The sequence below is a fragment of the Triplophysa dalaica genome, chromosome 21 (assembly GCF_015846415.1).
Source record: "Triplophysa dalaica isolate WHDGS20190420 chromosome 21, ASM1584641v1, whole genome shotgun sequence".
NCBI classification, from domain to species: domain Eukaryota; kingdom Metazoa; phylum Chordata; class Actinopteri; order Cypriniformes; family Nemacheilidae; genus Triplophysa; species Triplophysa dalaica.
This window is the reverse complement of record NC_079562.1, coordinates 16,685,955-16,702,641: the sequence shown is the minus strand read 5'-3', so window position 1 is coordinate 16,702,641 and position 16,687 is coordinate 16,685,955. Positions and strand designations below refer to the sequence as shown.

At 38.1% G+C, this 16,687-nt stretch overlaps 1 protein-coding gene across 1 annotated transcript in view; it reads right to left on the bottom strand.

The window, feature by feature from the left end:
• The window catches only part of poc1a (POC1 centriolar protein A), a 42,609-nt gene that overhangs the window by 21,935 nt on the left and 3,987 nt on the right, over positions 1–16,687 (bottom strand). Inside the window, exons 7-9 of the mRNA XM_056735640.1 lie at positions 15,709–15,842; positions 7,532–7,600; positions 7,284–7,421 (exon numbers count right to left, since the gene is read on the bottom strand). Of these exons, the coding sequence (XP_056591618.1) occupies positions 7,284–7,421; positions 7,532–7,600; positions 15,709–15,842 (341 nt within the window). The remainder of the gene's footprint in view (positions 1–7,283; positions 7,422–7,531; positions 7,601–15,708; positions 15,843–16,687) is intronic.

Sequence of the window (16,687 nt, the reverse complement as noted above, 5' to 3'; positions counted from 1 at the left end):
AAGGATACTTGACCCAAAAATTCTGTCATCATTTACTCACCTTCGAAATATTCCAAATCTGTATAAATTTCTTTTTTCTGATGAACACAGAAAGATATTTGGAAGAATGCTTATAACCAAACAGTTCTTGCCCCCCACTGTCTCCCATAGCAGGACAAATTACTTCATCCTTATTTTTTCTGTCGAAGCTTTCCTGTAACTCAGTGGTAAGAGCATTGCGTTAACAACGCAAGGTTGTGGGTTCGATCCCAGGGAATTGCAAATACCTATGTAAAATGAATAGGATAAAGCAATGTATGTCGCTTTGGATAAAAGCGTCTGCCAAATGCATAAATGTTGAACACAAAATAAGACAATATGAAAAATGTAGGACAGCAAACAGTTCTGGGGCACTTTTGACCACTATTGTATTTGTTTCTACCATGGGGGTCAATGGGGGGGTGAAATCTGTCTTGTTATAATCATTCTTCCAAATATCTTTCTCTGTGTTCATCAGAACAAAGATATTTATACAGATTTGGAACAACTCGAAGGTGAGGAAATGATGACAATATTTAATTTTTGGGAGAACTATACCTTTTAAATTTTTATAATTTATAAAAAGGATTGTGGGTAATGCAGACTATGAAAAACAACTATCAATTCTCTTAGACAGGAATTGAATCGAGAACGCAATGTCGAGACCCTGTTCTCTTCATATAAAGCTAATTCAGGCCCATGTTCCAGACACTGTCTAATGAATTCAAGCCGTTTTCAATGAGGACACAGACAATGGAAGAATATTAGCGTTATTTAACATTTTTTAAGGGCACGGGGACCGAACTTTTGTGAAGATGTGCGTTCGTGTTTCAGCGTCCCTCTAATTACGTCTGACAAAAGTAATGAGTCTATCAAAGGCCATTAAGAAGCCATGGAAAAGCACTTCTGTGAATTACAGCATACTTGAGTTTGACATTTACAGAACACACATGCTGATGGTTTGCAGAGGGTCCAGTCAAAGCCCGCTGTCGAGAGGGAAAGCGTTCAGCAGTCCGAAAATGGAATTACACACTAGGAAACAAGCTGGCCTAAAGCCCCACCCAAAGCTTCACAATGACGTAACTTAACTTCCGCCTTTTGCAAAGCAGTGTATCATAACATCCTTCTTGCAACCAACAATAAGAGAACTTCCGTTTTGCCGTCGGGCTGGAATTTAAAATCTGAGAAAAAAAAAAACTGACTGAACTGGCTGGCAGCTGTGCAAGGGACTTGGTAAACTCCATTCTGAGGCACTAGCAGAAGTAATGATACACTGCTTCACGGCAGAACGGAAGATACGTGACGTCATGTGAAAAGGGCCTATTATAAGCAATAAGACTTTTTTACAGACTTTTTAGCTTTGCACCAATAGTTGAAGGCATAAATGAATCTAACCCAGGTACCCATTCACTTCGATTTTATGGACACAAAAATACTGCAAGTGGGTGCCAGTTAACAACATTCTTCAAAATATCTGTGTAGTAGAGTAGGCGGGGCGAGACCGTGGTTCGAGTCCGGTGAGTAATTGTGAATAAGCGCCAGCTGTGCGCACACCGGGCTCGAATCACGTAGGAGATTGGGAGGATATAAAAGGAACGAGCGACCAGACCGTCGTTGAGAGAGGACCGGGCCCGAACATGTTTTACATTTGTATTTATATTTATATTTGTATTAATGTTATTTCGCCGGCGGTCGTCCGTGAGGGGCCGCCGGCTGTTATTATTTATATTAAAACTTTGTGTTAAATGTCTGCCGGTTCCCGCCTCCTTCCTTCCATATCTTGAATCTTTCTACAATCTGTTCTGCAGAAGAAAGTCAGGTTTGAAATGACAAGAGGGTGAGTAAATGATAAAAGAATTGTTATTTTTGGGTGAACTCCAACAAATAATCACTACATAACCCAGATATCCATGCAAACGTGATCCAAATCTTTTAAAGTTTGCAAAACAGAAAAAATAGGTTCCTCGAACGGATCGGTGGTATTTGTAACCTAGCAACCAACAGCAAATCAAACAAGACCCCGAAAGACATCAAAAAAGTCTATTTCTATTTAAAAAGTGATTTTTTTGTTTACATTTTTTATGTCTTCATTATTAAATTGATCAACTGATTCATCATTTTATTTCTAATTGGCACTTTCAGTCCTCCATATTGTATGGGCTCTGTCTGTCTGTGTAAAACTAGTTTCTTTCCCAAATCTTCTAGTCTATTTTTTGCACCGGTTCTTTCTCGCTGCCTTTTTCTTTCCTTTCAGTGTCTAATTATTAGTATTCTTTAGTTTGAATGTATCTACAGCAAGGAAACACAATGAGTTTAGATACCATTAAGATACCTTAATAACATGTTTTAAAAATATCCAGCTAAAGAACGTCCGATAATATGAATATATTCAAAAAAGGTCAAAGAGTGCTCAAGACTGACATTTCATTCAGTATAAAGAGACCAATGTGAAAACACATCTGAAACATTAATGAGACAACCTCCATTTTTATAGCCATGTTACTGATATGAGCTAGAATTTGGATTCCTTTTATAGCATCACTTAAGCTCTGTGCCATTGATCTGTGTAAAATCAGACTCTGATGGACATGGAGACATACGCTGGACAAAGGCGGCTCCAGGAACCTTGGCCGTGCCCTTGTCAATGTAAGTCACTGCTAGCTCCAAAACAAAAATCTGAAACTTTAAACGTGGTTCCACTTCCCCCACTCCACTGGAGACCGCTGTCCTATCCACAACACCTCCACCCAATCATAGCTTTACATGTTCAACCGCTGTAATGGACTTTTGTTCCATTTGCCAGCCTCATTTCAAAGGAACTGGTAAAAATAGAGAATCGATGGCAGTCTGGAAGCTATTATCTAAACACGAGAGTGAAATTGTGCGAAAGACAGCCTTTGCCTGTGAGATAATCTCTCCTTGTATAAAGAGTAACAAAAATTCACCTTCGGCTTTCTCTGAACACCATTACCCCATTTCTCAAATGGATGGGGATAAGGTCAAAGATAACCATCTGGAGCATTATGCCACATCTAAATCATCACGGGGAAAAATCCCCCCTGAAGAATGCTTCTAAATTTCCATCAATCAAACCCAAAATGTTACAATACATTTTTAAAAAACAAATGACCAAACTAGTATTACTCAAACAAAAAACTATAAAAATGTTAACGCAGTTTCACTGAATAAGTGAATATGCCTAAAATAGTCACGTAAAAGTCAAATGCATAGAATGTCCTGTTCTTCTCCGATGGACAGTTGGGAAGCCTGACTCATTTTAGCAAATCTGTTCAAGAACTGATTCACAGATACATGTAAAATCATTTCATTGTTCCCAGAAGTCCCTGCACAGCTTTACTTTCTTGGTAATATTTAATCGATTTATTCACACATTTGCATGCTGTTCTTAGAATATCACAATTGACTGAAGTTCCTTGTAGAGTTTAATATGTAGTTTTATATACGATCTAGCATTAAAAACATTTCAATACATATTGTCCTTTTAAATGAATTCAGCATACATAGCTTGGATACTTGGCAAACAACTTCTTTAGGATACTTTCCTGTAGCTCAGCTGTTAGAGCATGGCGCTAGCAATGCCAAGGTCATGGGTTGGATCCCAGGGAATGCACATACACTGATACAAATGTATGTCAGTTGCTTTGGATATACGCGTCTTCAAAATGCATACATATAAATGTTAAATGTACTTTCACACATTTTCTCTTAGCTCGATTCATTTAGGCTTATATGAACATGACATTTGTTTTTGGATATTGTCCGAGTCTATCTACACAAGGTGGTCTAGGCCTGCTTAACAAAATGGAATGACTGCTTTTGGTCTCAAACCAATCCGACCCAACCAGTGTGAACTGATGGATAATGCACCTTGTGTAAAAAAGAAGCACTGTGGGTTTCACAAATGGCTCTGGATCGTGCATCAAACTGAAGCAATGTAAACATTTCAGAATAACCATCCAAAACACATAAAATATCTATAATCTTTGGTCTTTGTCTTTGGTGAGTTATAAGTTGCCGATGCATGTATTAGACATTTTATCTAAAGCGAACACTGACCCAGACCGCCCAAATCTATACGCAAGTAAGGTTATGTACCTGTCAGTACAATTGAAGAGGAACCTGATGTTCCAAATATGGTAAGAGGCGTTACATTTCCGTCACACGCTTGCAGTATTCCACCAATCACTACACACTGGTTAACTGGCCAATCATAGCACACCGCGCTTTTCAGAGCCATGAACTTTGTTAAAAACCTGCACATGTATGTGGAAAATACACATACACATTGCATTACATCTAAAACAAGCCGTGTCATATAACCCCTTTAACTAATAACACATCGCCAAAACAGATTGTGTCCACTCTGAGAAAAGCTTTCACACCTGCTGTTATGATCATCTGTCTGTCAATGTGATCATCTATAGCTTTCATCACAAAAGTGTAGACTATGCTATAGCTGTACTGGCATGGATAAGGAATATATTAGCGGTAAAAACAACCTGGTGTAAGCCAGATGGTTACCGCATCTTGTGGACCAAATGTTCTTCATCTTTGAGCATCACGACAGCTCGAGACGACGATATCACCTCACCCAATGTAAAGTGAGCCATCATTTTGACCTGACCAATGAGAGATGGCAGAAAACTAGTCTAAACACAATCATAATTTTAATACTCTGCGAAACACAGAAACTCCACATTACACCAGTAATGCGTGTCATGAATGATTTCTATATTTTTCTAAATGAAGGAAAAACCCACATACTATGTGTTGAAAAACCTTTTTTAAGAAAACGAATAGTTCAGACTGTGACCCTAGAAGAAACACGGTAGTTATGCACATTCCTCAAAAGGTTTAAATCAGATGAAGGTCAACGTGGAACAAGCCAGCTCACAGCAAAACTTGTTCATGATAAGAATCTCTAGGGTCAGGCCTTTAGCCCCTATTCATGTCGAGCAGAGGATCTTTTTGTGCTCTGGGGGGAATGGAGCGAGCCCATGTCCATTTGATGCGTGAGAGTGGTACACACCGTCATTGTGCTGGGATTTGCCTTCAATCTGTTAACAGCACGATAGCGTGATTAGGCAAAAAAAACAGAAGCATTATCTGATGCCGCCGGACCGTGCAGAATGGCGTGACAACGTACTTGACGGCGATGAAGGGAGGAAATCAGCCTCTCGCCACAGCACTTGTCATGTTTGACAAAGCCAACGCAATGGTTTTGTACAAACTGTTTTTAAAAACATAACCTGAGAACAAAATCTGCACAGATCATTACATTTTTCATTCGATAATTTAATTATTTGCAATAGCCTGTGTGGGTGTTGCCTGATTTGGAGATATTTACAATCTTATTAGTTTTTGGCACTTCCGCAAATGTGCAATGAGTTTGTGTATTTCTGAAGGAGAGGAATGGAATGTGTCCAAAAAAACTTTAAACTTACCTTGAATATACTGATGGATATTCCAACACTTTAAACATGGATTAGAAGCTGTGCTGTATCTTTTATGCAAGTGCTGTCATTTCACACTACAGAAAAGTATTTGAGGCCTTTCCTATTGCTGTCAAGCTGTGCAGTGAGATGTTTGTCAGTTAATTCCACCCCATGAGTTATTGTTCTGCATGACTGCCTAATGCTTTCCTTTTACTTTTACTACAAAGGTAGTTGTCAACACTTCGGTTTGTCAAAATTCCCCTTCTGAAAAAAATTGTTAACAAAATGTATGGTATGGGGTTCTCCTGTTTTTTCTTTACTGTACAGACAGGTTTACACTATACTTATGCACCTACTTGAAAAGTGCCTGATGACATTGTACTTTTAGAGAACAGACATACTGCTTTAGACTTAATATTCATTAGAGGAATGAGGTTTTTAAATATGGAATCATAAATTAATAACTTATCTACTGTGTTTTACACATGAAAATATCAACCAGTGCTTATAAAACTGCTTTTTTGTGACCAATTCCTCACAAAAAATACAAGTAAAGGTAAGAAATAGAAGAACTTACAATTTACAATACAATAAAAATGTAGACAGTAAACCCTAAGAAAAAATATAGAAATACCTGAAAAATAAGAAATATATGAAAATATACAGCATAAATACTAAAAAGAAAGGCAGAAGCAAACATTAAAAGCAGGGTAGAAATAAAAGAATGTATAAAAAATGCAGTAATAGAACAATATAAATAAAGTAGAAATATAAACAATACATTTTATATGTAGATGTGCAAGCTGAATGTGATGAATGTAAAAAGTCAAGAGGTTAAATATGCGAGTCTAAATCTCAGTGCAGCTGATGTTCAAATTGAATGTGGTGGGTTTATTATCATAAACTCATGACATGCTGTGTCATAAATTATGAAAATATCAACAACTACTACCAGTTTTGATTACTGAAAACATTCTTAATTTGAACAATATTCCCACCATATAAAAAGTAAAATAAATAATTGATTTTGATCTCTGAGAAGCACTGCTCAGCAATGGCAAAATACAGTAACTACACATAAGGTTTGGTTTACCTACAGTATTGCCAGTAATCCACATCTGACTTTGAAGTCTGTAACCTCAGTTACATTGTTGGTGACTGTACTATAGCTTTGTAAACAGAACGGATCAAGCTATATTTGATCCCCTTCCGTCACAGCATTTCAATACAGCAATAAGCCCCAAGAAGCAGTGGGTTACAGTGCGATGGGAAGGTGAATGTGTAAAACGCGTTCAATTGACATCCACTGATGAAGATTCAAATGCTGCAGATCGGAAATGCAAGTTTATGTGAAAATTCCAAGGACTTCAAACTTTACAATTGGTGAACTCTGACCTGTGAATTACTTTAAACAACGAAGACGGATACGCCATGACCTTTTCAAAAAATTGAATGTGAAAAACACTGATAATAATGATGTCGCACAACCCCATAAAAGCAGGGTCTGCAAGAAAACTAGCATGCTTAAAGTCTAATGCGACTGTGGCATCACACTATGTGCCCCTTGTATCTTTTAATACTGTGTGTCTTTTGTTCATTCCAACCCTCCATATTTGTCTGACATCAAGGAAGACCTTTAAATGTGTGTGTGTAGTTGACAAAAGCGTTTTATAATACTCCCTTGTGCCAAATATTATCTCTCTGTTAATACCACCACAATAGATTTTTGAAGATGTGAACAAAACAAGCAAAGCAACTTAACTAAACATAAATCAAACAGCATATATGTAACAATCACACCATGTCTACCTTAAACTGTGTTGTTTGGGTTCTGGAGTTGTCAACTGAAGTTTTGGAGTTACGACTTCGAGGCTCTGAACGAGTGCATTTCTGCTCCAGCACTTCACTGTAATCCACGCTGTCAAAGTTAGTCCTCCACACCATCACCTTCAGACATGACCAGAGCCACATAAATAATGTTACTCACAAAACATACATCAAACCATAAAATCCAGACTACTGGAGTTTATTTTTCAGAGTGTAGAAATATACATCACCTGCTCATCCGAACCACCGGAGGCAAAGTAGTCTCCAGTCCTTGAGAAAGCAACACAGGTGGCAGAACCCTAAAAACACATACAAGGAATATAACAAATATGAGATACCATAAGAATTTATTTAACACATTTTGCACAACTTTGTGAGGCTCCCAACTCAAAGTTTGATGTCAAACAGCATTAGTTGACTGGCAACTTCTGACTAGCTAAACATGGCTTAAATGTGGTCCTGTTCTTTAAAGAATCTTATAATGGGGCTTCTAATAGAGTACTTCTGTGATGTTTTTGGACAGCTCATCAAACATCTTTTGTTATTAGTAAGTTATTCAATTTTGGAGACGTATTAAAAAAATAATGAAAAGTGGAAAGACCTTTTTGTTCCATCCTTGAAAACATGTTAGATTGCACTTTAATAATCCATTTGGTGTAAAAAAGGTTAAGACGCTAGCCCTTTATACACACTATTATCGATGAAAGAAGGGAACAGAAAAGAGCTCTTGGCCAGCCCGTAGGAGGAAAATTATAACATCATGAGGCCATATTGACTTTGGTGGAAGAGAGAAGGTTAAATTTAGGCAGTACATGGTGCTGAACACACACCAGACACATTTACACAGACACGGCTTTGGCGAAGCCAAAAGACATGTCGACACACTCCACCCACACTGTTGGCACAGCGGATAACAAACTATTATAAAGAGCTATCATTACATTTGGTCTGTGTGTGTGTGTGTGCATATATAAATAGATGTACACACACACACATATGGCATATATACAATAAAAAGAGTGCGTACATATGCGGATTTGTCCTTCATTTGAAATTTTACAGCAATGCATTTGACACCACATGACTTAGACGTTTAAAATATGAATAAGAGTGCAGGTATAATTAAATAAACACAAGTTTTGTAATTTCAGCTCATGAAGCTCAAGGGTTTTGGAGTGTGATGTCGAAGACTGGAAGTACCCACTCATTTGATTAGTGTGGATTTATAAGCGAATGACTCACAGAAGCAACTCCTCAAGTCGAGTCCTCAGATGCACCTCAGCTAGCAGGGGTACATGTGCACGAGCCCACCGATCACATCAGGATAACATATTCATCCAATACTAAATTAATCAGTTTAAAACTCTTCCTTCTTTAACAAGCCTTGGTCAAAATCACCCATAATCCTTTGCGTCACTTCACCATGTATCTATCATTTTAAGCCTGCATGTTATATTCAGAGAAATGCTATGGAAAGTAAAAATATCAAGGACCCTATGCAGCTTTCTTGTTTATCAACTATCAGAAATGCTTTTATTATAGGGATGTAACGATTCACTCAGCTCAGGATCTGATCCAGTTTACGATTCATACTGAAGGTCTGGAACATATCGCCGCTTTCTTTGGAAAGGCCCACCCAAGAGGCCATATGACTTACAGGTAAAGCAACCAATCACGTTTCGCTTTGTGCCGTATCATGTTTAGAGGCCTGGAAATGTCCCCAGAGTACACTCTAAAAAATGCTGGGTTATTTCTGTAAACACATTTTTGGGTTAATTGTGCTGGGTCATAATTTTGGGTTGTTTGAGGTACTGTAAACACACAGTTGGGTTGCTCATGCTGGGTCAAATGGACTGTAGGGGTTATTTCACCACTGAACAGCTGGGTTGGGTTATTTTGACCCAACCGGTTTGTTCATTTTTCCACTTCATCGAACCTTCTGGATCCTTCACGCGTCTCATTGTCAGACGGCAACGCACATCACAGCAAGCTGATTTTATAAGGTAAATTAATATGATAATATGATTATTCTTAATAACTTGTGGTAAGAGCACACTGATTTTACTGTTTAATGCAGTATTTGATCTGTCTCTGTGCGTAGGAAGTGTTTTATTCTGTGATTGATTAACGTTAAGTAATTTAGCAGCTTAGCATGCTATTTTTTTTTACAAAAAAGTCCTTAACAATCGCTTTATCGTTATGTTATATATATATGTGTGTACGTGTGCATATTTTTACTTTAAAAGGTTTTTATCCTTCACGTAAAATCCTCACGGAAATGTATGAACTAGCCTTAGGTCAGAAAAACATGGTATAGTTCGGTTACTGTTTGCCTACTGTATGGCTTTGTAATGTTTAGTCAGAATTAAATAATTTCATACAAAACTTAATCTAAGGATATTTTTTCAAGTGTCTGTGACGTGCCGGATCCAACCAACTAGCAATAATTTAAAATTTAGCATTTTCGCGCTTTTTTCCCTCAGGTAACGTTACCGTTAGCTGCATTAGCTAAAAGCTATGCCTCTTAATCTCACTGATTATTACAATTAATGACAAAAATAATGTTTGGAAAATTAAACAGAAATTTCCTTCTGACACACGACAGCAAACGATAGAAATAACTGACTTTTATTCCATTTTCCAGCTGGTAAAAATACTAGTGTTCTAATAGTTTTGGCCATCACTGTGTGATATATGTATATCCTCAGAAGTAAATGATATACAATATGAATGTAGTGAATGAAGTAAAATACTAAAAGTGAAGTTTGAAGTTTTCTTCTAAAATTAGCATTTTTATAAGGCCTCTGTGTTTGTTCATTAAATGCATTTTAACTTAAATGTTAGTTATGTTTTAAGACTAACTGTCATATATTTAACAGGTGGGGACGGTCATGGTGGAATACTTGCAAAATGCAGAGAACAGTGATGTAATCTGCACATTTTTTGCCTTTGGGACGAGGCAGCCACGACATCCCAGACCTTCGACATTGTTTCCGGACATGCCATTGAGAAAGACTTGTTGTTAAGTTGATCTGTTTCAAGTCCTTTTCTGTGCTTTATGTTAACTAAGCAGTCTCTTCCTACTTAGAAATTTCTCCGGCATGCAGTTTATCGTATTGATGGACATGAGTGAAGAGGGAAGTTTTTGAGGACAACAGTTTTTCCTGGACACTTGTAACATGCTTTAAGTTGTCCCATGTATTGTCTGTTGTTTGGAGTCTTTGTTTGGCTTAGTTTTAATGGCACACTGTTTGGACTGATTCTCATGTGCCAATAATATATTTTTGAGTGTTCTAATGCTGCAATGTTGACATATAGAATAGGAATCTACAGTGCCTAATTCACCCAGTTTTGTGTTTTTAAAGAAACTGATCTACAAAACTTGTTTTTATGTGTCTGTAGGTGTTGGATGAAATGTATGACAATTGCACCCATTCAATAAATGTAAAGAAATAAATTTAATAAAAATGCATATTTACAATTGCATTTGTTTTGTGTAATTGTATTACAGAAAAAATATAATAATTTTACATTCCCTTGAGATTATTTATTTTTATTGGTAAATATAAAAGTAGCAAGGCAATGGGAAAACATATAACCCAATGTTTAGGTTATGTTAACCCAGAAACACAGTTAACCCGACCCACTAGTTGGGTCAAACAAACAACCCAGCATTTTGGGTCAAATGGTTCAACCCAGCACTTGGGTCAAAATAACCCAGCGCGTGTTCTGTCCCATAGTTACCCAGCAGCTGGGTTAAGGTTGGGTTATTTTCTAACCCAGCAATTCTTAGTGTGTAACAGACCGGTGTACATTCACAATGTGTCAAAAGTTAACAGAAACAACAATGATTAGAAGTTTATGCCGTGAACGTTTAGTCGATCGTGATGAATTCTTATAGCAACCGTTGTAAAGACGACAGCTTACTTCTTAGATCAGAAGGCTTTGTTGTTTCCAGGCGGACCGTTAAAGAACGCGACACGCACGTCTCCAGGATATCCTGTGAAATTCAACCAATCAGATGACGACTTCGAACGTGCTGAAGTGTTTCCAAAAAAGTGTGTCTTATGCATCAGACGTTCAGCCAACAGATAGTGGGCATGACGTCTGAGGCTGAGACTACATCTCAACCGACTTGAATCCTCTCATATTATAATAGACTTTCAACCGGCTTGTGGTGCATCTTAACGTCCCCAAATGTGTTACCCAAAATGCTTCACAAAAGTACATTACAATATATCCTCAGTGCTGTAATGTTCGTCAGCATAATACACGACAAATTGCAAATCCATGTAAAATCCTTGAAGACACAAGTACACCTCCAAACCTTGCTTTTTCAAGTTAAACTTTCTAGAGTACCCCTGACAGCATCCACAACCTCAGGGTAGTGTGCCATCGTGATTATGTGTTGAAAAAGTATGCCAAGAACACGCTCTCCTGATCAAGGATGCCAAACTGTACTTGTTCCAACCTGAAACATGTAAAGCCCACCTTATTCTGCCATCACAAAGGAATATTAGAGGAAGACAGGTCACAGAAGAGGAGGCAGATGACGGCAGATGAAAATGAGGAATGTAAACTTGGCAGAGGTGTGGAGAAGGATCCAGGCATTCCAGACACCTTCTGCTCAACAGGTCAGTTACACGCACATTCACACACACACACACACGTGCACGCACATGCTCAGAAGAGCTTTACATCCATTGTCCTCACAGGGACCATGAAAGGATGAACAGATGTGGTATAACTTGATCTAGCTGCAATGCTCAAAATGTTTAAAAGTTATACATTGCTTAGCTATTTTATTAAAATCATTAACAGAAAACCACACAGGGTTGAAACTACATGATGACATTTTTATCTCTGCGTTTATTCCTTTAAATCCACTCAAAAGAAAAACATAAGATCAGGACCAGAGCTCAACATTCAGTGTCTTAATGTACCATTTACATTTGTGTTATTACGGCTTTAAAGTGCTTTGTTTTGCATGAAACATTAGTAAACATGCTTACTGGTAGTACATATGAAGAACAGACTTGATAGAGACAGAACGTGCTGCTGACTAACAGGCTGTCCCAGACACCGTCTCACGAGTGGATAAAACTCACAGACGGGTTTTCAGACGCCCTATGTTTGGAGGGTTAGCATGTACTGAAGCATCAGCAACACCTGCTAATCTTTCCAGAGCCAAGACTGGCTCAGCGAATCACAGCTTCAAGCAGAAAAGAACCGGGTGAACCCTTCGTGCCAAACGCCAGTTAGACTGAAACTGTTTGCAGAAGCAAAACATTGTTTATAATGTTACGCTCGAAAGAATAACAGAAGCTGTTGACTAATTAGCCTGTTGACTAATTAGCAGTGGTGGGTAAGTTCCTTAAAAAAAGTCATGAATTACATCATCAACCACATATTTTAATCACTGAAAATTACTCGAAAGTCACTGCAATTATAATCATTTCAACAAAACCAAACTACGCAAGTTAACGCAAACTACAGTAGATTTTACATTCATTATTGGTTTATATTGCTGGGTAAAAAATATTGACTCCAGAATCGATTCTTGTGGATGTTTCAGAGGGTGTGAATATTACCTGTAATTCATTCCTTGTCCTGAAGATGTGCCGAAGTTTTGCTTTACTTAAAAAAAGATACAAACCTAGATACAGGCTTTATGGGCCTGTTTAAAATGTTTTGAATTTTGAAAACTGTTGGTATTGAATTCCATTGTTACACATTTACAATGTTTTTATAGTTATGTGCATTTTGCAGTTTGTGCTTGCCTTTTGTGCATTGTATGTATATTTATAATTTCTCTTTCCAATGTTTGCTGTCTCAGCCTCAGACGTGCCGACGGTACGTTGGCTGAACTTCTGATGCATAAGTCCATGTTCACATTTGATATATTTTTGTAAGCTAATGACGTCTGTTTTACGTTATAATCCTATGGATTAAACCGTGAAAGTCATGAGCGTTTTTTAAACGCAGTGGCAACGTTTTTTTCTGCAGTCTTTGAAGTTGAAAAAAGTTCAACATTTCTGAAAAAAAAAGCCTTACATCAAGCAGCTTTTTCACAGCTAACCAATGACAGAGACCTGTCGTTTCCATAACAACATTCAAGGAAGGTGATTGGTTGAGACAGATCAAGCTTGAAAAAAAGACTGACCATTAAGATTACACTTGACAACATCTCTACACTTGACATTTATCAAATTGCTGTAAGTCAAACTGATCCCTAACAGTCTCCTCATTTTACTCATTATTTGCAGACAGCACAATACCAAAATCCTGCTGACTAGAACGGTACACGTATTGAACCAATGGCTGGGTGTCGCGTGAAGTCACAGATTTATGTATTTAACATGTATGCATTTTCTTTGGAGCTCCTTACATGGCAATGTATGTACTATACATTTGTCTCTGACTACGTACAATCATACCCATGACCTTGGCATTGTTAGTGCCATGCTCTAACCACCGAGCCACAGGAAAGCTTTCAGATGAGAGACCCAAAAGGATACGCTGACATACAACTTCTGGCAGAAATAATGTCCTTTTCTGCCAATGTAGTTAATGGATCTGTTGTTACACCTTCCATTTAAAGGCCAAACGTACTGCTGAGAAAATACCACCAATCGTTTTAAGCAGGCAGCTCTGAACGTGCTGCGTTTGGTTTTTAAAAAAAGTGCCATTCAGTGGGAAGTTACACAACAGGGATGTAGGAAGATGAGTTCTTTTAAAGGGGTGATATGAAACGGCTAAAACTAATATTATGGTTTGTTTTAGATGTAATGCAATGTGTATAAATGATTGAAGGTTCAAAAACGCTGTATTTTCCACATACTATGCATGTTTGTATCTCCTCTTTGCTCTGCCTCTCTGAAACATGCGGATATTTTAAAAAGCTCATGGCTCTGAAAAGCGAGGTGTGTTATGATTGGCCAGTTAACCAGTGCGTAGTGATTGGTGGAATACTGCAAGCGTGAAACAGAAATGTAACGCCTCCTACCATATTTGGAACATCAGGTTCCAGAGCAATTGTACTGACATGTACACCACCTTACTTGTGTATACATTTGGGCGGTCTTAGTCAAATCATTATTTGTCATAGATTTGTGGGGGTGTGGTTCCACGAGGCGCTTCAGGAAAGTCTGGGTGAGCATTCGCTTTGAGATAGAATGCATCTTTTTTTGCGACACTTAAATTATTGCAATTTTACGTGTCTAATACACTCATGGGCACACCAAGTCACATAAAAACACGTATTTGCGCCATATGAGTCCTTTAATATTCTAAAACAAGCAACTGTGAGTGACTACACAATAGCTCAAATTATGTACTAGCACTACAGGTTTGCATGTGCATCTAAACATTATGTCAATTCATTGAAAAAATCATGTCAGAAGTGAAGCATATTAGTAAAATAAAAGAATATTATATGCACCAACGAATTGCACACAAGTGTATTAAGGAACAAAACAAAGTCCATTTTGATTTCATTTTGACTGTGACACTTGCAAAAGCACTCAATAAACACCCACCCTGACTTTTAGCCTATATCTTACATGTCTAGCTCACAGATTGTGCCTATACGGGATGAGACCGAGTAAACAGTCGTGACTCTTTATTTCTCATGTACTGTGTTCATGAAAGCTTCATGCAATGCTTTCTCTGTTCAGTCTCTCTTTCTGTTGAAAGCTTACAGAGGTTATTCACAACTCATCCCACACCTACAGATGATAGCAGGCGTTTGGTATGCTCTGCAATACCACTATAACACAAACCGGGAGGCTTTAGGTTTACAATACACATGACTCATCATCAATGGGTAGGCGGTCAGTTTTTAATACACTTAGCACAGGACTGAATTAGGCGATGTTCCATTAAAAGAAAAAGAAAACAATTAATGTGTCCAGTACCTGTCATGCGATTTAGATGTATGAGTTCATAAAGCTTTGATCCATCAAGACCAGATTATGAGGGATGTTTTACCCGTGCTTTTTTAACAATATTAAACATCAAAATGAAGACTACATAAATGGAATTGGCTTTGGGAGAGGAAACTGTGTATAAGACTTGACTTTATGATCTAATGTGAACATATCTGGCCACTGCAGGTCACAATAAGGCAGAGATACTACAAATACAATATAGTACCTCCGTCTATCCAGTCCACAGTACAATAACACAGCATTTTTACATTATCTGTGTGGGCGTTTTGAGAAAAGATCTGTTTTCGCTGAAAAAAACCCTAGCGTGGATGGATTATCCAGATTAATGCGGATGTAGCTCTAGTTATTATACAAAGCAGACATACAGCTACAGTGGACAGTAATTTTTTCGAGAGCCTGACACAGAGCCAATCCATGATGTCGTGATAAAGCGTGAAGCTGAACATGTGACGAGTTACCTGATGACCGTGTAAGGTGTAAAGCAGTCGGCCCTCCAGCAGGTCCAGAATCTTGAGTGTGGAGTCGTTGGAGGCTGTGATGAGGTAATTTCCAGACGGATGGAAGGACAGTCCGTTCACCGCACCACTGTGAACTGAAACAACAGGAGCAAAACTTCACACGCAATGAAAACACGAACACGTAGTTCGCAATCTGGCTACCTGCAGCACAGGTTTTAATAAGTGTTGCTTCAAGTGAAATATATCGGTGGAACCATTTTGCTCAAATGAACGAATAAAAAATGGCTTCATGCTTTCTTCAAATCTGCACACTGCAGTCTACATATATACGTATACGTATTCATACTCGTTTCCTTTTAGCTTGTGTACTGTCGTTTATTGTTTTCTAGGATGGTATGCAACCTGTCCATGCACTTTGGTTACTTTCTACCGAGTGATGTACTGTAGAATGTGACTGTGAACCTTTGACAACAGCAAAAAAAGATATGAGTTCCATTTAAAAAAAGATGCAATGTTATGAACAATTCTATAGTTGTTTTTACCATCACTACTGTGACAGATCTATACTGTGTGTGTGAATACATGTTGGTGGTAATGCACTCAAAGTGGTTTTAACATCTTCAATGAGTTGAACATTCCCAACAATTGAAACCAAAGAACTAGAGGTATTTCTTCACCTTGCCTGCTCTGTAATATCACATCTCTGTGGCAGTACTGTAAATAATGGAATTCTGAACTAAGTCTTAACTTATGTTTCCATTCTAATAGTCGATTTTTTGCTCTGCTTTTCAGCCTCTGCACACATGTGGGCATCACGCAACGACCCTCAGCAGAGCTGTAAAATGTCTACTAGACTGAGTAAAGCACGGGTCTACTCACAGTCCCTCTGAACAAATACAGTTTGCACCACATGACATCACCCTAATGAATGGACACTGAACTGCAAGAGTAAGGCTGGGATGCCCCCAGCAGGCATTTG